We start from the raw sequence: 21,475 nt of genomic DNA on the forward strand, positions 1-21,475 counted from the left end.
TGGGAATCTTGCACGAGGATTCCAAAGCCCCTTTGTACCTCTGGTGTTTGAACTTCTCCCCATTTTGATAATAGTCCACACTATTGTTTTGTTTACCAAAACGCATTATCATACATTTCCCAACACTGTATTCCATCTGCCACTTTTTTGCCCATTCTTCCAATTTGTCAAAGTTCTACTACAATCGCATTGCTTCCTCAGCATTACTTACCCCTCCACCTATCAAAGAACATAGAAATTTACAGCACATTACAGGCCCTTCAACCCACAATATTGTGCTGACCACGTAACTTACTCTAGAGGGTCAGGCAGCACCTGTTGAAATGAGCAGTTAACTTTTCGGGCCGAGACCTTTCGTCAGGACTGAAGGAGGGGGCAGGGGCCCTATAAAGAAGGTGGGGGGAGGGTGGAAGGTGCCAAGTGAAAAACCAATCAGAGGAAAGATCAAGGGGTGGGGGAGGGGATAGGCAGGAGAGGTGAAGGAGGAATGTAAGGGGAAAGCACTATGGGTACTCTACCCTACTCCAATTCTTCAGCCACGCATTTATCTGCCACCTCCTTTTATCCGCATCCTCACTGTTGTGTGGCACAGGCAGCAATCCTAAGATTGCTACCTTTGAGGTCTTGCTTCTCAGCTTCATTCCTAAATCACTGTATTATTTTTTCAGGACCTCCTACTTTTTTCTACCTATGTCACTTATGCCAGTATCTACCATGACTTCTGATTGCTCACCTCCCTTTCAGGACATTGTGGATGCATACAGAAACACTGGGGACACCAGCACCTGAGGCAAACTACCATCCATGCTTCCTTTTCGCATCCCAAGATTTGCCTATCTGTCACCCTGACTATACAGTCTTCTATTATTGTTGCCATCCTCTTCTGTTCCCTACCCTTCTGAGCCACGGGGCTGACTCAGTGCCAGAGGCACAGCTGTAATATGCTGAAAGTTACAGGTGTCAAGGGTCATGAAGTGTGTAAAGTTACCATAATTACAGAGAAGGTTCTTGGGAAACTGAAAGGTCTGAAGGTAGACAAATTACCTGTACCAGATGGTGTACACCCTAGGGTTCTGAAGGAAGTGGCTAAAGAGATTGTGGAAGCATTAGTAACGATCTTTCAAGAATCACTAGACTCTGGAATTGTCCTGGAAGACTTGAAAATTGCACATGTCATTCCACTCTTCAAGAAGAGAGAGAGGCAGAAGAAAAGAAATTATGGGCCTGTTAGTCTGAGCGCAATAGTTGGGAAGATGTTGGAGTCAATTATTAAGGATGCAGTCTCAGGGTACTTGGAGGCATTTAATAAAATAGGCCATAGTCAGCATGGGTTCCTCAAGAGAAAACCTTGCCTAACAAATTTGTTGGAATTATTTGAAGAAATAACAAGCAGGATAGACAAGCAAGGAGAATTGGTTGATGTTGTGTACTTGGATTTTCAAAAGGCATTTGACACAGTCCCACACAAAAATAATAATAAACCAATTTAATCAACTTTAAAGTTATCATGGAAAAAGAGAGGGATGGATCAGTAATTAAGGTCTTAAATTGGTGGAGAAAAGAAGGGTGGTGGCCAATGTTCCCTCTAATTTGTAATGACCAGTATGCGCAAAAATCTTGTAATGTACAGTTTTTGGCCTAGTGACATGTGCGCACTGAATAATTTCTTCAATAGAAACAGTATAAATAAGCCAGTTCTAAAATCAGCAGACAAATCATTGCAAACTTCACGTTTTCAACACCATCTGCATCAGAAACTGGAAAAGGAAATGTGATTGTGTATGACTGAGAAATATACTTAACATGCCAACGAGGTAGAGGGTGACGACCTTTTGTGCACAGTTCAAATTCCCTTGTGTACTAGTAGCAAAAGATGTGTGCACGCACACTTTAGAGGGAACACTGGCCACCACCAAGATACTTGGAGGCTCATAATAGGTCATATTCAGCATGATTTCCTCAAGAGAAAATCTTGCCTGACAAATCTGTTGGAATTCTTTGGAGAAATAACAAGCAGGATAGACAAAGGAGAATCGGTGGATGTTGTGCATAGGTGTTCCACCACCCCCCCCCCCCTTACAAAGGTAGAGCACTCCTATGAAACCTTTCTTAAGCCGAAATGACGTAAAGCAAAGAACCATTAATTAATATGGGAAAAATTTTCGTAAAAGCGAAAATCCTCTTTGTAATGCGAAAACAGGTTACTAATGTAGGTCTTCTGTAAAAGCCAAGTGGCGTAAAGCAAACATTCGTAAAGCAGGGGACACCTGTACTTGGATTTTCAGAAGGTCTTTGACAAGGCACCACACGAGGCTGCTCAACAAGTTAAGAGTATATGGTGTAACAGGAAAAATACTAGCATGGATAAAACAGTGGCAGATTGGCAGGAGGCAAAGAGTGGGGAAAAAAGGTAGCCTTTTTTGGTTCGCTGCCTGTGACTAGTGGTGTTCCTCAGGAGTCTGTGTTGGGACTGTTTCTTTTTACATTATATGTCAATGATTTGGATGACAGAATTAATGGCTTTGTGGCCAAGTTTGCAGACGATACAAAGATAGGTAGAGGGGCAGGAAGTGTTGAGGAAGTACAGAGACTTAGACAGATTAGGAGAATGGGCAAAGAAGTGACAGATGAGAAACAGTGTCTGGAAGTGTATGATCATGCACTTTGGTAGAAGAAATAAAAGGATTAGCTATTTTCTAAATGGACAGAAAATACAAAAATTTGAGGCACAAAGGGATTTGGGAGTCCTTGCGCAGGATTGTCTAAAGGTTAATTTTCAGGTTAAGTCTGTGGTGAGGAAGGTAAATGCAACAAAAGCATTCATTTCAAGAGGGCAAAAATATAAAAGCAAGGATGTAATGTTGAGACTTTATTAAGCACTGGCGAAGCCTCACTTGAAGTATCATGAGCAGTTTTGGGTCCCTTATCTAAGAAAGGATTTACTGACACTGGAGAGGGTTCAAAGGAGGTTCATGAAAATGATTCTAAGATGGAAAGGCTTATGATATGAGGAGTGTTTGATGGCTCTGGGCTTAATCACTGGAATTCAGAAAAATGAGAGGGGGGGATCTCATTAAAACCTACTGAATGTTGTACAGCGATAGCGTGGATGTGAAAATGAGGTTTCCTATGGTGGGGAAGTCTAAGACCAGAGGACACAGCCTCAGGATAGAGGGACACCCATTTAGAACAGTGATGAGAAGAAATTTCTTTAGCCAGAGTGTGGTAAATCTGTGGAATATGTTGCCACAGGCAGCTGTGGAGTCAAAGTCATTTGGTATATTTAAGGCAGAGGTTAATAGACTCTTGATTAGTCAGGGCATGAAGGGACATGGGAGAAGACAGGAAATTAAGATTGAGAGGGAAATGGATCAGCCATAATGAGATGGTGGAGCAGACTCGATGGGCCAAATAGCCTAATTCTGCTCCTATATCTTATGGTCAGGCAGCATCCATGGAAATGAATATACAGTTGATTAGAGAGGGCTAGAAAGGAAGGAATCTGATAAGAGAGTAGAGTGGACCATAGGAGAAAGGAGAGGAGGAGGGGACCCAGGGAGAGAGGTTACAGGCAGTCAAGAAGAAGTAAGAGGCCAGTGTGGGGGAATAGAAGTGGGGTCGGGGGAGGGAAAAATCTTTTAAAGGAAGGAATAATCAATATTCATGGCATCAAATTGGAGGCTACCCTGACAGAATATAAGGTGTTGATCCTCCACCCTGGGGGTGGTTTCATTGTGACACAAGAGGAGGCCATGGACCAACATGTTGGAACAGGAATGGGAATTAAAATTACAAAGTTTGGCTACCAGGAAATTCTGCTTTTGGTAGATGGAGCAGAGGTGCTCGATGAAGCGGTCCACCAACTTACAATGAGTCTCATCACTGTAGAGGAGGCTGCATTAGCAGCACCGAATACCCTAACAAATCTGCAGGTGAAATGTTGCCTCTCCTGGTAGCACTATTCGCGGCCCTGAATGGAGGTGAGGGAGCAGGAGAATGGGCAGGTGTAACACTTTCGCTGCTTGCAGGGAGAAGTGCCAAGCGGATGATTAGTGAGGAGGGTTGAATGGACAAGGGGATCACGGAGGGTGAAATCCCTGTGGAAAGCAGTGAGTTGGGATGGGGAGGTAAGGTTATGTTTGGTGGTAGGATCCCTTTGGAGTTGGCGGAAGATGCGGAGAAGGATGTGTTGAACGCAGAGGCTCATGGGGTATTAGGTAAGAACAAAAGAATTCAATCACTATTGAGGCAGTGGGAAAATGGGGTGAGCATGGATATTTGAGAAATGGAGGAGATGCAGGTGAGGGAAACATCAATGGAGGAGGAAGGGAAACACTGTTCTTTGAAGAAGTAAGACATCTCTGTTGTCCTGGAAAGGAAAGCTGCATCTTGGGAACAGATAAGGGAGAGACAAAGGAACTGAGAAAATGAAATAGTATGTTTAGAAGAAACAGGTTAAGAAGAAGTATAGTCAAGAAAACCATGGGAATCAGCAGGAATGATAAAAGATGTCAGTTGACAGTTTGTCTCCAGAGATGCAGACAGTGAGACCGAGAAAGGGGAGGGAGGTGTCAGATTAGACCAAGTAAGTTTAGCGGAAGTTACAGGCAAAGTTACTGAAGCAGCCCCAATGCAGTCATCAGTACAGCAGAGGTAGAGTTGGGGAGCAATACCAGGTAAGGCTTAAAACATGGACTGTTCTACATAGCCAATGAAAAGGCAGGCATAGCTGGGGCCCACTAGAAAACAATTTTCCCATTTTTAAGAAAGGCCGCAGGAAAAAGCCTTATAACAATAGACCTTACATCTTCACATCTGCTGCTGGGAAAGTGCAGGGCCCTAAGGCCACACCCAACCCCAACACCCCCCTCCCACCATCATCCTCCTGACTAATGCTCACTCTCTGGAAAATAAAATTGAAAACATCATAGCCAGATTGCAGTACAAAAGAGACATCAGGAACTGTTGGGTTCTCTGCCTCACAGAGACATGGCTCACCCCCAGCACTCCGGACATCCGCTCCAGCCCAAGGGTTTTACCTTCTACTGCATGGACAGCAGCATCATAGAGTCATAGATAAGTACAGCACAGAAACAGGCCTTTTGGCCTACCTAGTCCACATCAACTAAGGTAAAGGCAGAGGTGGCAGCATTTGTTTCATGATTAACTCATCATGATGCATAGACGTGGTGGTTTTATCTCAGTCCTGCTCCCTCAAACTGTAACAGCTGTCCATCAAGAGTTCTCTAATCTATCTGTTCAGGATGATTTCCACCATCATTACATTCCATCAATGGCAAACATCAAGCTGGCACTGAAGGAGCTAAGCATCGTGATCAATAGTCATAAGACAGCACACCCAGATGCCTTCCCAGATATTTGCAGCGTAATTCAAACAAGTCAGCTTGAAGAAATCTCTGACAAACTACCACCAACACGTCACCTGTGGAATCAAACAAGCCAATAGACTTGATCACTGTTACATCACCAACAAGGCTGCTTACTATGCCAGCCCACACCCGCACTTCGTCAACTTTGATTTCTTGGCTTTATTTTGACTATACATCTATATAGACAGAGACTGAGAGCCTCAGCACTAGACATGAGAACCGCAAATGCATGATCAAGGGAGGCGGAGGAGCACTTACAGGACTGCTTTGAATCATCAAACTGGGCCATATTCAGGGCTTCTATTTAAATGAGTCCTAAAAAGCTACTTTGATTTTTAAATGTATATTCAATACTGATACTTTTTCATGTGAGATTTTCATGTGAATTCTTCGACATTTATTAATTTTCTATAGCGTCTACTCACACAATTGTATTGCTGTTATATTTTTTCATATAAACCTGTAACATTTAACATATTATAACACCTATAACCTGTTAAAACATAAATATTGACTGTATATCAGAATAATTAGTACAGTTGACAAAAAAATACTTTACAACAGAGACAATGGAGGGTGGGGTCTTCTGAGGTAAATGAAAGTCACAAGTGGGCAACAAGCAGAAAAAGGTTGAGAACCACTGAGTTACAGCACATCTCTAATACTAGTTAAAACATAAACTGAGTTGCATGCACTTCAACATAGCAGGGTGAACATTAGGACTCAAATGGATATGAGGATCAAAGGCAAGGCAAATGGAGGAAGATCCTCTGGACCAGGAGTTCCCAGTCTGGGGCTCATGAACCCCTCAGTTAACAGTAAGGCTCCACGGCATAAAAAAGATTGGGAACCCCTTCTCTGGACGACGACAGGAACATCGATGCTAAATAAGCCCATTAATATTTCACACCTTTTCTTTATCTGTTCAATGTCCCTTTAAGACTCTATATCAATATATTGAAAATTAATTGTCCTACACCAACCACCAACTGGTAGAAATCCCTCAGATCCATCACTGCAGAAAATAATGTTAATACCTGTCAATTAAATTTTCCAGCCATTATACTTAAAAGTCAGCTGCCCCTGCTCTCAGTTACCCACAATAAACACTATGGGTCAGAACTACCAATATTTACCAAAACGTTGCACTCTTTTGTCTCTTAATACTCACTGCAGACCTGCTACTTTTATTTGCATCATATTAAAAAGTTTAACTGCCATCTATAACAGGCCATGGTCCTATGCTCAGTCCGCCAGAGAAAGCAGGATCTCCCAATGGCTACACATTTTAATTCCACGTCCCATTCCCATTCTGATATGTCTATCCATAGCCTCCTCTACTGTCAAGATGAAACCACACTCAGGTTGGAGGAACAACACCTTATATACCGGCTGGGTAGCCTCCAACCTGATGGCATGAATATTGACTTCTCTAACTTCTGTTAATGCCCCTCCTCCCCTTCTTACCCCATCTCTGACAATATTTAGTTGTTTGTTTTTATTTCTCTCTCTCTGCCCATCACTCTGCCTGTTCTCCATCTCCCTCTGGTGCTCCCCCTCCCACTTTCTTTCTCCCGAGGCCTCCCGTCCCATGATCCTTTCCCTTCTCCAGCTCTGTATCACTTTCGCCAATCACCTTTCCAGCTCTTAGCTTCTTCCCACCCCCTCCGGTCTTCTCCTATCATTTCGCATTTCCCCTCCCCCCCATTACTTTCAAATCTCTTAGTATCTTTCCTTTCAGTTAGTCCTGATGAAGGGTCTCAGCCCGAAACGTCGACAGTGCTTCTCCTTATAGATGCTGCCTGGCCTGCAGTGTTCCACCAGCATTTTGTAGGAGATGAGTTATACAGCTCTCGTTACATGCACATGCAGTTCAACTGAGTGATTATGCAGAAAGTTTGAAGTTAATAACTCATCTCCTTCTACCTTAGGCCACAAACTTATCAATCACCCCAAACTTATCAATCACCCCTGCTGTGGACACTTTCTGGAGGTCCAAGATCCGTATGCTCCACGACCTCTGGACTAAGTGTGTAAATGTAGCAGGGGACTATGTTGAAAAATAAATGTGCTAGGTTTTCTAAAATTGACTCCTTCTACCTTAGGCCACAAACTTATCAATCACCCCTCATATATTCTACAAGATGGATTTAGTGAAACCTGAGTAGGTATAGTCCATGGTAGTCAAATGGCATGGCTGCAAAGGAAGCAGAACAAACCAAGATGGATCACCATGTCAATGTAATAGAGAATTTAGAGACCAGATTTTCATGGTAAATTTCCTGAGCCCCACAGGTACAAACTGATCTCCAGTATTAGTTATAGCTATATTTGAATATTAGTGATATACATGAAGACATCAACAGTAGATGAGCTACAGCTAGGGCACTACTGAGGTGGTGGAAATAATAGTTTAAGTAGTTTGGACATATGGTAAGACTACAGATCAGGATACCAAGTTATGAAGAAAATGAACCTTATGATTATATATGGTGACATATATGTTTTATGATAATAAAATTAATTTTGTATTTTGTACTTTGAAGGGCATGTTATAGCACAAGATTATTGGTAGGGAAAGGATAAATTTGGTAACTATGGAACAAATTTTGTTGGAAGGCCAAAGATTAAATTGTCAGGGGTAAGTTGTTTTTAAAACGCAGAGAGAGGTGAGTGCATGGAATGGGCTGCCAGCAGTAGTGGTGGAGGCAGATATGATAGGGTCTTTTAAGAATCTCCTGGACAGGTACATGGAGCTCAGAAAAATAGAGGGCTATGGGTAACCATTAGATAATTAGAAGTTAGATAATTTCTAAGGTAAGGACATGTTTGGCACAGCTTTGTGGGCCAAAGGGCCTGTATTGTGCTGTATGTTTTCTGTGTTTCTATGCTTCTAATAGTATCAATCTTTCCAGTGTTTGGTTAAAGAAGATTTCTTCCCAACAATCACTCAGGCTCAAAATATATAGTATTGAAGTAAACACGAGGAAATCTGCAGATGCTGGAAATTCAAGCAACACACATGAAATGGTGGTGGAACGCAACAGGCCAGGCAGCATCTATAGGGAGAAGTACTGTCGACGTTTTGGGTCAAGACCCTTCGTCAGGGCTAACTGAAAGGAAAGATAGTAAGAGATTTGAAAATAGGAGGGGGAGGGGAAAATACGAAATGATAGGAGAGGACCAGAGGGGGTTGGGTGAAGCTGAGAGCCGGAAAGGTGATTGGCAAAAGGGATACAGAGCTGGAGAAGGGAAAGGATCATGGGATGGGAGGCCTAGGGAGAAAGAAAGAGGGAGGGGAGTACCAGAGGGAGATGGAGAACAGGCAGAGTGATGGGCAGAAAGAGAGGGAAAAAAAAGAGGGGGAAAAAAAACTAAATATATCAGGGATGGGGTAAGAAGGGGAGGAGGGGCATTAACGGAAGTTAGAGAAGCCAATGTTCATGCCATCAGGTTGAAGGCTACCCAGCCGGTATATAAGGTGTTGTTCCTCCAACCTGAGTGTGGCTTCATCTAGACAGTAGAAGAGGCCATGGACAGACATATCAGAACGGGAATGGGACGTGGAATTAAAATGTATGGCCACTGGGAGATACTGTTTTCATTGGCCGACAGAGCGGATGTGTTCAGCGAAACAGTCTCCCAGTCTGTGTCGGGTCTCACCAATATATAAAAGGCCACACCGGGAGCACCAGACACAGTATACCACACCAGCCGACTCACAGGTGAAGTGTCGCCTCACCTGGAAGGACTGTCTGGGGCCCTGAATGGTGGTGAGGGAGGAAGTGTAGGAGCAGGTGTAGCACTTGTTCCACTTACAAGGCTAAGTGCCAGGAGGGAGATCGGTGGGAAGGTATGGGGGTGACGAATGGACAAGGGAGTCTCATAGGGAGCGATCCCTGCGAAAAGCAGAAAGAGGTATTGAAGTAAATCTGGTTTCATCAGCTTCATCGTGGAAACTGATAATACACTGTCAGATTATGTTAACAAGGGGAAACATATCAATGAGAAATAGGAAGAGGTCTTAGGGGACAGCAAAGACAAAGATGCAGGATGGGAAAACTGCTAGTGATTCTTGGGCTAAGCCTGGATGTACGAAAATAGAAGCAGGTACTAGTAAACCTACTTAGCTAGGTGATGACGGAGACAAAACTGACAAGAATAGTTGCTCAACCATTTCAAGGACTGAAGAACAACTTAAAAGATAAAAGCGCAAGGTAAGAAAGTGACAGAGAAATAAACCAGTTAGAATGAGAACAAAGCAAGCGCTGGGGAACAAAATGAAGATGAGGCACTGGAAGAAAGTGACAGATGAAACACTAATGGTAAGCGATAGAATTAGCTTAGTGGACAAATACAGAGCTGGATCAGGCCTGAGATTAAGGAAAAGAATTCAATGGGTGCAAGTCCATAGCCCCCAGAAAATGGTAATAAAGGGTAACAAAATTCTATTGTATATTGGGGTAAAGCAGATTTTGACAATATTAGCCAGAAACTTGGAGTTGATTACTTATGGGCAAAGGAATATTTAGCAAGTGGGAGGCCTTTCAAAGCGAGATAAGAAGAGTTCAAGGCCTGCAAGTTTCTATTGGAATGAAGAGCATAGCAGTCAGGGGTAGGGAATCCTGGAATATGAATAATTTGACACTGTTGAAGAAAAAGGAGGCATAGGTCATGTACAATCAGCTGGGATCAAATGACTTCCTGGAGAGGTATAGGAAATGTATAAGTATACTTAAGAAGCAAATCAGGAGGGCAAAAAGAGATAGCTTTGGCAGAGAAGGAGAATCTAAAGAAATTTCCTGCATATTAAGAGAAAACAAGTAACTAGAGAGAGAATACGGTCCCACAAAGTGAACATCTATGCATAGAGCTGCTAGAGATGAGCAAAGTCCTTGAAGAATATTTCTTTTCTGTTTGTACCATGGAGAAAGACACAAAAATTTCAGAATTTAGTTAATAAAGATGTCTTGAGGACAATTTACACAAAAGAGGAGTTGAAATCAGTATAGATTAACCATGAACACTGAATGGATGTGCAGATATGAAGGAGCTGGTGGCCTCCTCCAGCTCCTAGTTTGTTGCGTCTATGTCTTCAAAGGAGAGGAAACGTTGGTAGTACATTGGGGAAGTTATGATATCTAATTATATGAAAAGGAGGAGTGAACTTCTGCTGAATAATCTAGCTTTTAGAATATTATATTGTCACTGATGTCACTATGTGAAGACCTGTATGAACCTGTCAGCTGTAAGTAACTACAAACACACAAATAAAACTTCTTCTTTTGAAAGGACAAGATAGTAAAAACAGGTGTCTTAAAACTCACATGTTATTGTGAATTGAGTTGATGTTCGAGAGTCATCTGCCAATAGTGCTATTTCTCCAGCGTCTTCCCATTTACAATCTCTAATTGTTAGAGTGTGTCGAGTGCCAGATACAGCGATGGTCATTCTGTCATTTGGTTGTAGGTCTTGCCCATTCTTTATCCACCTGATATTATTACAGCCACTACTCAATTCCACACAAAAAATGGCTGTGTCATTTTCTGGTACAGTAGTTTTCCTTGGAAGCTTCTTAACAATGTTACCTGTATGAAAAAGATGAACAAGAAAATTAAAAACATGGCCTCCCTATACTATTATATGTGATATTTCACTGCACCTAACTGAAACAGTTGTAGTCTATAAGATCATCAGTCATTTCTTGAAAATTAAAGTCTAACTTTTCATTATAATTCTGAACTGTTTTTCCAAAAAACAGTAAATGAAACATTTTTAATTAAAAACTTTTTTTTTTTTTTTTTTTTAAAGTCTTCTAATAAAGCCATAGAGTGCTAAAACACAGAAACAGGCTCTTTGGCCCATCAAATCCATGTATACCTGGTCTTCTGCTTTGTCCCATCTACCTGCACCCAAACCATCCAATTACTCATTTCAATGGCCTGATTTATAAAGGTCAATGTACCAAAAGTTCTCTTTATAACTCTATCTCAAGTTCAAGTTTAATATCATCTGATTATATACATACACAGTTCCTAAGGTTGTCATAACTGGGAGATAAGCTCCCACTACCTATAAAGTGCTCCAAATGGCATGCAACTCTAGCAGCCTCTGACAACCAAGTCCAACTCTTGGTCTTCACATGCAGTTTAGCTACTAGGCCTGGCGGAACTGTTTCTACTGACAAGAGAAGGGGCAAAGGCAGACCATTGGTGCCTCAAAACCAATTGCTTCGGGCAGGTGGGACGTCAGCCTTGGATGGCAGCCTGCCTAGGAGAAGAAAAATTCTTGATTTTAAACCTCCACTGCCTTGCAGCCGTACCCACCCATGGGAAAGGCTTCAGGAGTAAACCCAGAGGAAGAAATGCGGAGTCGGGGTCCCTAAGGCAGTTTGATGTTGGTTACAACTTCACTCCAGCAACCTCTGCGATGACACTGGTGCCAATCGGTATCAGCGTTTGCCTTTCCCTTGGACTACATCAGTGACATTGAGAGGGGGATCCCGTTACATGAGCAACAGCTGGTTCTTCAAATCTTCCCACCTAGGCTGCGCCCTGGAGAGGACACAGTCCACCAGAGGCTCAAACCCACCATCCCCTGGGATCGATGGCTGCCTACTACTACATATATACAACCAAACAAAACAACCTTCCTACCTGTGTTCCAACCTATTCTACAATTAATCTAATCTTTCCTTCAAACTTAGCCCATAAGCTTCCATTTTACTTTCATCCACGTGCCTATCTAAGAGTTTCTTAATGGCCCTGGTGTATCAGCCTCTACTACTGCTCCTATTAATTCATTCCAGGCACATACTGGAATCTGTGTAAAAAAAACTATCACTGATATTTGCCCTAAACCTTCCTCACTCAACTTAAATTCTCCATATGTCAGAACAAAATAAATTATACAAAATGCTTAATTAACATAATTTGATAATCACCACTGGAATGTAAAGCTGTAATGCAAAATATTCATTTTTTGTCCATGAAACTGAAATATAGCAGGACTGACATCCAACTTGAAGTAGTCACTACAGTTTGTACGATCAGATAATTTACATTGACGGAAAATTCAGATCTGTGCAAAGAGTATGAATTTACGTAACTGAGCTAAATAATATAATTAACAGAATAGAGGGCAAAATTGTAACAATATCAGGCAACTGTAAATGAATCATTGCTCTTGAGTGGAAGACATTATCAGATTCCCCAGAAAACTCTCACAGATGCTATTGTGTGTGTGTGTGTGTGTGTGTGTGTGTGTGTGTGTGTGTGTGTGTGTGTGTGTGTGTGTGTGTGTGTGTGTGTGTGTGTGTGTGTGTGTGTGTGTGTGTGTGTGTAAATATATATAGTGTGTATGTGTACGCATATATAAGATTTAAGAACATACCGTAGATGCCGGATTATAAGCCGCTACTTTTTTCCCACGCTTTGAACAGCTTTGAACACTGCGGCTTTTACTACGGTGCGGCTAATGCATGGTTTTTTTTCATGCCGCCAAAAACATTTTGCCTCGTAACAGTAGACCAATAAAATTGATGAGTAGTTCACAGAGGTCCAATGAAATTGTACGATAAATCAAGTGCACTTTCACAATTAAATTATTGTAAATCAGTCATTTGTACTCACCCTCATCAACATGGAAAACACTCGAAGAAAAGCATTGTGCTGCCTTTATGGCAGTTATTTAGTTTATAATATTTTCACTTAGTAATTCATTTGTTAGTATTTTCTAGTTAAAGTTAGAAGTGTTTTAACTATATTTGTTTTCTGTACTACATCCCGGGATGCTATGACGTCACATCCGGTTTCGCCGCGTCTTGTGGGAAATACCGGTTTGCGATAAACGGAAAGGTGGGGGGGAGCGCATTAGACCCGCGCGAGAACGCTGCTTTTAAGTTAAAGGCAATCAATAACTTTTCCTGGTAGGCTGCAGTATATATATTTTTTTACCAGTCGTTAAGAGATATTGGAATGTTGTTCGTGCACTGTTCAGTAAAAAAGTATACGCAACGTAATTTGTGTGTTACCGATACGTATGTATATTTAAAAGTAGCCGTGTTACAGGCACGGTTCGAAAAAAAGCATTTGCAATATGTATTTGTTTATGTTACCATACGGATTTAATTAAAAGTTAAAAAATCCTCACGTGTAATATCTTTCTGTGTAAATATCTCATATTACAATGTGGGACACCTGCGGCTTAAAATCCGGTGCGGCTTGTACAAGTACAAAATTGATTTTCTTTCTAAAATTAGAGCCTGCGGCTTTTAATCAGGTGCGCTCTGTAGTACGGAATCTACGGTAATTCTTCAAATAGCATAATATAAATGATGGATCTATTGCTTCAAGATTTCAAAGCATTTGGTTAATAGACAGGAGCTGGGACTTGAATTGAGAAGCCGGGATCTCAGAACAAGAAGTGGGAGACATGAAGAAGTGAGTTTTGCAAGACTATAAAAGATGTTCAGCTGCTAATTATTAGGTAATAATTGATTGGGTAATTTCCTAACTAGCAGCTACCAAAAAAAAGATAGTGTCAAGCGGAATGGCCTTTGTGGGAGTGGCAAGTACTAGAGTGGGGAGCTGAGGCTTTGGCTCAAGAGGCTTCAGCATGAGAAGCAGAGGCTAAGGTGATATTACTAGAACTGCTCAGGGGGATTGAAACAAGAGTTGCACTGGGGGAGGAAAGCAAGTAGAGTGTCTGTGGAGAGAGTAGATAATAAGACTACAAGCAAAATTGGAAACCTGAAAGGTTGAGCATGGACTAATGTTTTGAGTTGTATGGATTTCAGTGCACTGAAACTCAGAACCTTATAAAACCATATAACAATTACAGCACGGAAACAGGCCATCTCAGCCCTTCTAGTCCGTGCCAACGCTTACTCCTGAGAACTAACACCACCGATCTGTTCATGGAATTATGATGATATAGTCATCAGTGCGACTTGGTTGTAGGAGGGGCTCAATGTTCCAGGATTCCATTGTTTTAGATGTGATGGAGAGGAAGGCATTAAAAAGGGAGGGATGGCATTATTCAACAGAGAAAATGTCACTGCAGGGCTCAGGGAGGACACAACGAAGGGCTTGTCTACAGAGAAAATTTATGTGGAACTGAGGAATAAAAAGGGGACGACATTAATGGGACCATATTATAGATCATAATGGTTAGGTATATAGAGGACAATAGTCTGGGTGTAGAAAGATGGGACTAGGCAGAAAACCAGGATGCCATTGACTGGATGGGCAGATGGTCCTGCTTCTCTGCTGTAGTGCTCTAACTCTATAACAATTTAATAGAAGTTAACTATTTACCATTTTAAACACATCACTTAAATCCAAGTATCAGCAGCGCCTCACCTTTTACTGTCAACTCGCCAACTGTTCTGCTGCCTTCTTTCATTTCACAGATATAGACACCATCATCATCAGTAGTAACATCTTTTATAGTAAGTTTTCTAAAGGTGCCTTCCTCTTCTATTTCATATTTAGCACTTTCAGCTATCTCTATTTCCTCCAAGAACCAACTGGCTTGTATGGCAGGAATAGGAACTTCACACTGGAGGGTTGCTGTTTCCTTCTCTGCAACTTCAACATCTTTCAATTTTGTCTTAAAGGATATCCTTGGCTCTGAAATAAAACATAATTATCAATGTGAGTATTTTTACAAAATTGTTATTTTCACTTTGCAATGATTTTGTAATGAAGTAAGAACTCTATTAAAACATATCAAATACATAAAATACTAGAAAGATACTTCCTTAATAGAAAAAATGATAATTAAATCAGCACCTTTCATACAAATTGTTCCCTAATAGCGTTTTTTTAAATTTATTCATTTACGGGATGTGGGTATTGCCAGCTAAGCCAGCATTTATTGCCCAGCCCTATTTGCCTTGAGAAGGTGGTGATGAGCTGCCCTCTTGAACTGCTGTAGTCCCTGAGGTGCCAGTACACCCATGGTGCTGTTAAGAGTGGTAATTACATGATTTTGACTCAGCAACACTGAAGGAACGATTGTAGCTATTGTATTGGATAATGTGTATAAAATGAATGAAGCCAGCAACTTTTAAAATTAAAATTTTGGAATGCAAAATTCAGGAATACATCTGGAATGCTGTGCCTCGGAAGGCAGTGAAGGCCAATTCTCTGGATTCTTTCAAGAAGGAGCTAGATAGGTATCTTATGGATAGGGGAATCAAGGGATATGGGGACAAGGCAGGAACTGGGTATTGATAGTAGATGATCAGCCATGATCTCAGAATGGCGGTGCAGGCTCGAAGGGCCGAATGGTCTACTTCTGCACCTATTGTCTATAAATGCTATTTAAAAATATTGATTTCCAAAACACTTTACACACAGTTCAAGAAATGGATGCCGAACTAAAGTACTAATGGTGAAAAGCTTGTTCAATGGGATGCATTTTAAGAAGGTTCTTGTAATCTAGGAAATGTGAATGATGCCAGTGGGTAACCAGTGGAGAATACAGATAGGACTTGTTATTGTAGATTATGGAAATAGGTTTTGAATAATGGCATGCTGTGAGTTAAGTGGAGTCTGGCTAGTGCATGGAAGGGACAGGAGATATCGTGAAGATGGAATCTAAACGTACCAGAAATGAGTAGAAAGGTCAACCATACAAATAATGATGGAACACTATGTCTTTCACACAATAGGTGTTAATTGAATTGAAATTTAGAGTAAAGTGGAAGTTCAACAAATTGTTCGACAATGACTGGAAAATGTATCTTACCTTGCAACAAACAAAGGAAATTAATTAAACCAATCCAGTCTATGCCCACTGTCAGAGTATTCCCCACTTATATTACTGTAACCTAATCTTTCTCACAGACCCATTGGTTCTTCCTGATTCTCCAATCATCCATCAATACTAGGGATCAACTTACAGTAGCCTATCAACCAGTGTAAGAGTACCCGAGTGAAGCTCGCATGGTCACGGGAGAAACAGCAAATTTCCCACATACAGCAATAGCAGTCAAAAATCAAACCCAGTTGTTGCCGCTGAACTGAAATAGTAGAAAGTTGTGCAGATGCAAGAGATATCCTGAAGATTACACAGCATCTATAAGGTTAGTAACTGCTATCATTTCAGTTCAATGAAATATTGTCAGAATAGGATCAGACAAAAGTAACAGTTATTGATGAAAAGTATAATTTCAAATGGACAGATTATGTTCATGGAAGAATTGAGCAAGATAAGTTTGAAGAAACAGATACAGGACCAACGTCTCTGATCAAGGACACATAATTGCCTTTATCAGCATGATCTAAATTAAAATAATTTTTCCCAAAGATCTCTCACGTGTTAAGGGTGAAAGGTGAAAAGGTTCAGGGGAACATGAGAGGAAACTTCTTCAGAAGGTTGTAAGAGTATGGAATGAGCTGCCAGCACAACTGGTGCATGCTGGTAGGAGTATGGAGGGGTATGGTCCCGGTGCAGGTCAATGGTAGGGGTATGGTCCCGGTGCAGGTCGATGGGAGCAGACATTTTAAATGGTTCAGCTTGAACTAGATGGGGTGTAGGGCCTGTTTCTGTGCTGTTCTTTTCTATGACTCTGACTCCAGATCACTCAAAAAATCTAACCAGGCATCTTGTGGCATGTATTATAAGACCATAAGACAAAGGAGCAGAAGTCCGCCATTCAGCCCATCAAGTCTGCTCCGCCATTTCATCATGAGCTGATCCAATCTCCCCTTTAGTCCCATTACTCTGCCTTCTCACCATAATCTTTGATGCCCTGACTACTCAGATACCTATCAATCTCTGCCTTAAATACACCCAATGACTTGGCCTCCACTGCCGCCCGTGGCAACAAATTCCACAGATTCACCACCATCTGGCTAAAAAATTTTTTTCGCATCTCTGTTCTGAATGGGCGCCCTGCAATCCTCAAGTCATGTCCTCTCGTACTAGACTCCCCCACCATGGGAAACAACTTTGCCACATCCACTCTGTCCATGCCTTTCAACATTCAAAATGTTTCTATGTGGTCCCCCCTCATTCTTCTAAACTCCAAGGAGTACAGTCCAAGAGTGGACAAACGTTCCTCATATGTTAACCCTCTCATTCCCGGAAACATTCTAGTGAATCTTCTCTGAACCCTCTCCAATGTCAGCACATCCTTTCTTAAATAAGGAGCCCAAAACTGCACACAGTATTCCAAGTGAGGTCTTACCAGTGCCTTATAGAGCCTCAACATCACATCCCTGCTCCTATACTCTATTCCTCTAGAAATGAATGCCAACATTGCATTTGCCTTCTTCACCACCGACTCAACCTGGAGGTACCTTAAGGGTATCCTGCACAAGGACTCCCAAGTCCCGTTGCATCTCAGAACATTGAATTCTCTCCCCATTTAAATAATAGTATGCCCTTTCTTTCTTCTACCAAACTGCATGACTGTGTAATTTCTGACATTGTAATTCATTTGCCACTTCTTTGCCCATTCTCCCAATCTACCCAAGTCTCTCTGCAGACTCTCTGTTTCCTCAGCACTACCAGCCCCCCCACCTATCTTTGTATCATCAGCAAACTTAGCCACAAAGCCATCTATTCCATAATCCAAACCGTTGATATACAACGTAAAAAGAAGCGGCCCCAACACGGACCCCTGTGGAACACCACTGGTAACTGGCAGCCAACCAGAATGGGATCCCTTTATTCCCACTCTCTGCTTCCTGCCAATCAACCAACGCTCTATCCACGTATGTAACTTTCCCTTAATTCCATGGGCTCTTATTTTGTTTAGCAGCCTCATGTGCGGCACCTTGTCAAAGGCCTTCTGAAAATCCAAATACACAACATCCACTGCATCTCCCCTGTCTAGCCTACTTGTAATTTCCTCAAAAAATTGCACTAGGTTTGTCAGGCAGGATTTTCCTTTAAGGAAACAATGCTGAGTTCTGCCTATCTTGTCATATGCCTCCAGGTACTCCATAACCTCATGCTTGACAATCGACTCCAACAACTTCCCAACCACTGATGTCAAGCTAACAGGTCTATAATTTCTTTTTTGCTTCCCTGCCCCCTTCTTAAATAGCAGAGTGACATTTACAATCTTCCAGTCCTCCGGAATCAGGCCAGAATCTATCAACTTTTGAAAGATCATTGCTAATGCCTCCGTAATCTCCACTGCTACTTCCTTCAGAACATGAGGGTGCATTCCATCTGGTCCAGGAGATTTATCTACCCTTAGACTATTCAACTTCCTGAGTCTCTGTCGTAATTGTGACTGCGCATAGTTCTCTTCCCTGACACCCTTGAATGTCCGGTATATTGCTGATGTCTTCCTCAGTGAAGACTGATGCAAAATACTCATTCAGTTCCTCTGCCATCTCCTTATCTCCCATTACAATTTCTCCAACATCATTTTCTATCGGTCCTATATCTACTCTCACCTGTCTTTTACTCTATATATACTTGGAAAAGTACAGCCAATCCGCTAGTGGGCTCAACAACAAGCTGTTCTGAAAAGCCATCTTGTAGACATTCTACAAATTCTCCATCTTGAAATCCAGTGCTGACCTGATTTTCCCAATCCACTCAAATGTTAAAATCCCCTACAATGATCATAACACTGCCCTGCTGGCAAGCCTTTTCTATTTCCTGTTGTAATTTGTAGTCCACATCACTGCAGCTGTTTGGAGCCCTGTCGATAACTGCCATCAGGATCCTTTTACCCCTGCGATTTCTTAGCTCAACCCATAAAGGTTCTGTACCTTCCGATCCTATGTCAACTCTTTCTAATGATTTAATATCATTTCTTACCATTAAAGCCACGCCACCCCCTCTACCTACCTGCCTATCCTTCCAATAGACTGTGTATCCTTGGACATTCAGCTCCAAGAGACATGCATCCTTTAGCCACGTCTCAGTGATGGCCACAATATCATACCTGCCAATCTGTAACTGTACAACAAGATCATCCACCTTACTCCTTATGCTGCGTGCATTTAAGTATAACACCTTAAGTCCAGTATTTGGTACTTTTTGCATTGATTGCACTGCAACTCATTCCAATGGCTGCAAATTTGCTCCTCACCTGCCTGTCCTTCCCGACATCCTTACTGCTCACTACCTTAGATCTATTTCTGTTTTCCCTCTCTTCCACTCCATCATTCCGGTTCCCATCCCCCTGCCAAATTAATTTAAACCCTCCCTAACAGATCTATTAACCCTTCCCACCAGGATATTGGTCCCCCTAGGATTCAAGTGTAACCCATCCTTTTTGTATAGGTCACACTTGCCCCAAAAGAGGTCCCAATGATCCAGAAACTTGAATCCCTGCCCCCTGCTCCAATCCCTCAGCCACACATTTATCCTCCACCTCATTCCATTCCTACTCTCACTGTCGCGTGGCACAGGCAGTAATCCTGAGATTACTACCTTTGCAATCCTTCTTCTCAACTGCTTTCCTAACTCCTTATATTCTCCTTTCAGGGTCTCTTCCCTTTTCCTACCTATGTCATTGGTACCTATATGTACCATGACCTCTGGCTCCTCACCCTCCCACTTCAGGATATCTTGGACGCAAACAGAAACATCCCAAACCCTGGCACCAGGGAGGCAAACTACCATCCGGGGTCTCCTGATCACGTCCACAGAATCGCCTATCTGACCCCCTAACTATCGAGTCCCCTATTACTACTGCCTTCCTCTTCCTTTCCCTACCCTTCTGAGCTACAGGGCCAGACTCTGTACCACTGTTGCTTCCCCCAGATAGGCTGTGGCTTTGATGCTTATTCCACATCAGAGGGGTTTTGGATTATATTATTTCACATTCAGTGCTCTTATGGAGCACTCTGAGGGAACTTAGATGACATTGTTCTGTATGAATCCATTATTGGTCAATCTCAAGACAAAAATAGCTTATTCAGTAAAATACCAAATCTGCAAAACAACTAAACTGTCTTAACTACCTTTGGACAACTTTTAATCCAACACTAAAACAACACCATTTATGTCCATTACCTAACTTCCTGATCTGAGAAATTTACCTTCTTACTGGTCCAAGACTTGGACCCAAATCCCCTTCACCCTTCCAGATCTTCAAACTAGCTACTCTCATTTTCCATCCCCCGCTTTTCCAAACCAATTGCTGCCTTCCACACGATCACCTACAGAACCCATCCACTAATCCTCTCTCGATCCTCTAAATGGTTAGTTCTTGTTCTCTGAATCACTAAGCACATTGACAGTCTTTCTTATTTCTATAGGAAACACAAACATCTGGATATTCTGATCTTCCCTTTGTCCACACTCAACCTCAAAAGAACCAGCTGCTTATACATCTAGATGTGGGTAGATAAGGTGGTAAAGAAGCTGCACGGCCTTTATTGGTCAGGAAATTGGGTATAAAAGTTGGCAAGCTATGCTGTAGCTATATAAAACTTTGCTTAAGTCACATTTAGAGTATTGTGTGCAGTTCTGGTTACCATACTACATACACCATATTACATATAAGCATATGAAAGCTCTGGAGAAGGTACAGAAGCGGATCACCAGGATGTTCCCTGAATTATAAGGTATTCGCTATAAGAAGCAGTTGGCAGTTGGGTTGTTTTCTATTGAGTGCCAGAGAGTGAGGAGTGCCCTGATAGAAATATATAAAAATTATAAAAGGCAAGATAGGTAAGCAGGTAATCTTTTTCCGAGGGTGCAAAATGTCAAACACTTGAGGGTACAGATTTAAAATGCTAGTGGAAAAATTTAAGTAAGATTTGACAAGCAAGTTTTTTTTTTAAAAAGCAAAGAATGTTGAGAGATCTAGACACACTGCTTGATATCAAGATATCCTTCTAGAAGGAGAACCCTCATAAACTGTCAGCCCCTGATGGTATATCAGGTTGAGAACTAACAACCTGCATTGATTGTAGTGTTCATGGACATCCTCAACCTCTCACTTCTGTGGTCCAAGGTTCCCACCTGCTTCAAGATGGCATCAATTGCACCAGAGCACAAGAAGAGCAGGGTGACCTGCTTCAGTTACTCTGTCCAGTAGCGCTAACATACACCCACTGTAATGGAATACTTCAAGAGGTTGTTAATGGCTTAAATCAACT

At 41.8% G+C, this 21,475-nt stretch overlaps 1 protein-coding gene across 1 annotated transcript in view; it reads right to left on the minus strand.

The window, feature by feature from the left end:
* The window catches only part of LOC140732397 (obscurin-like), a 530,964-nt gene that overhangs the window by 492,188 nt on the left and 17,301 nt on the right, over positions 1–21,475 (minus strand). Inside the window, exons 2-3 of the mRNA XM_073054987.1 lie at positions 14,753–15,022; positions 10,718–10,978 (exon numbers count right to left, since the gene is read on the minus strand). Coding sequence (XP_072911088.1) covers positions 10,718–10,978; positions 14,753–15,022 — 531 coding nt within the window. The remainder of the gene's footprint in view (positions 1–10,717; positions 10,979–14,752; positions 15,023–21,475) is intronic.

Source organism: Hemitrygon akajei, chromosome 8, assembly GCF_048418815.1.
Source record: "Hemitrygon akajei chromosome 8, sHemAka1.3, whole genome shotgun sequence".
NCBI classification, from domain to species: Eukaryota; Metazoa; Chordata; class Chondrichthyes; order Myliobatiformes; family Dasyatidae; genus Hemitrygon; species Hemitrygon akajei.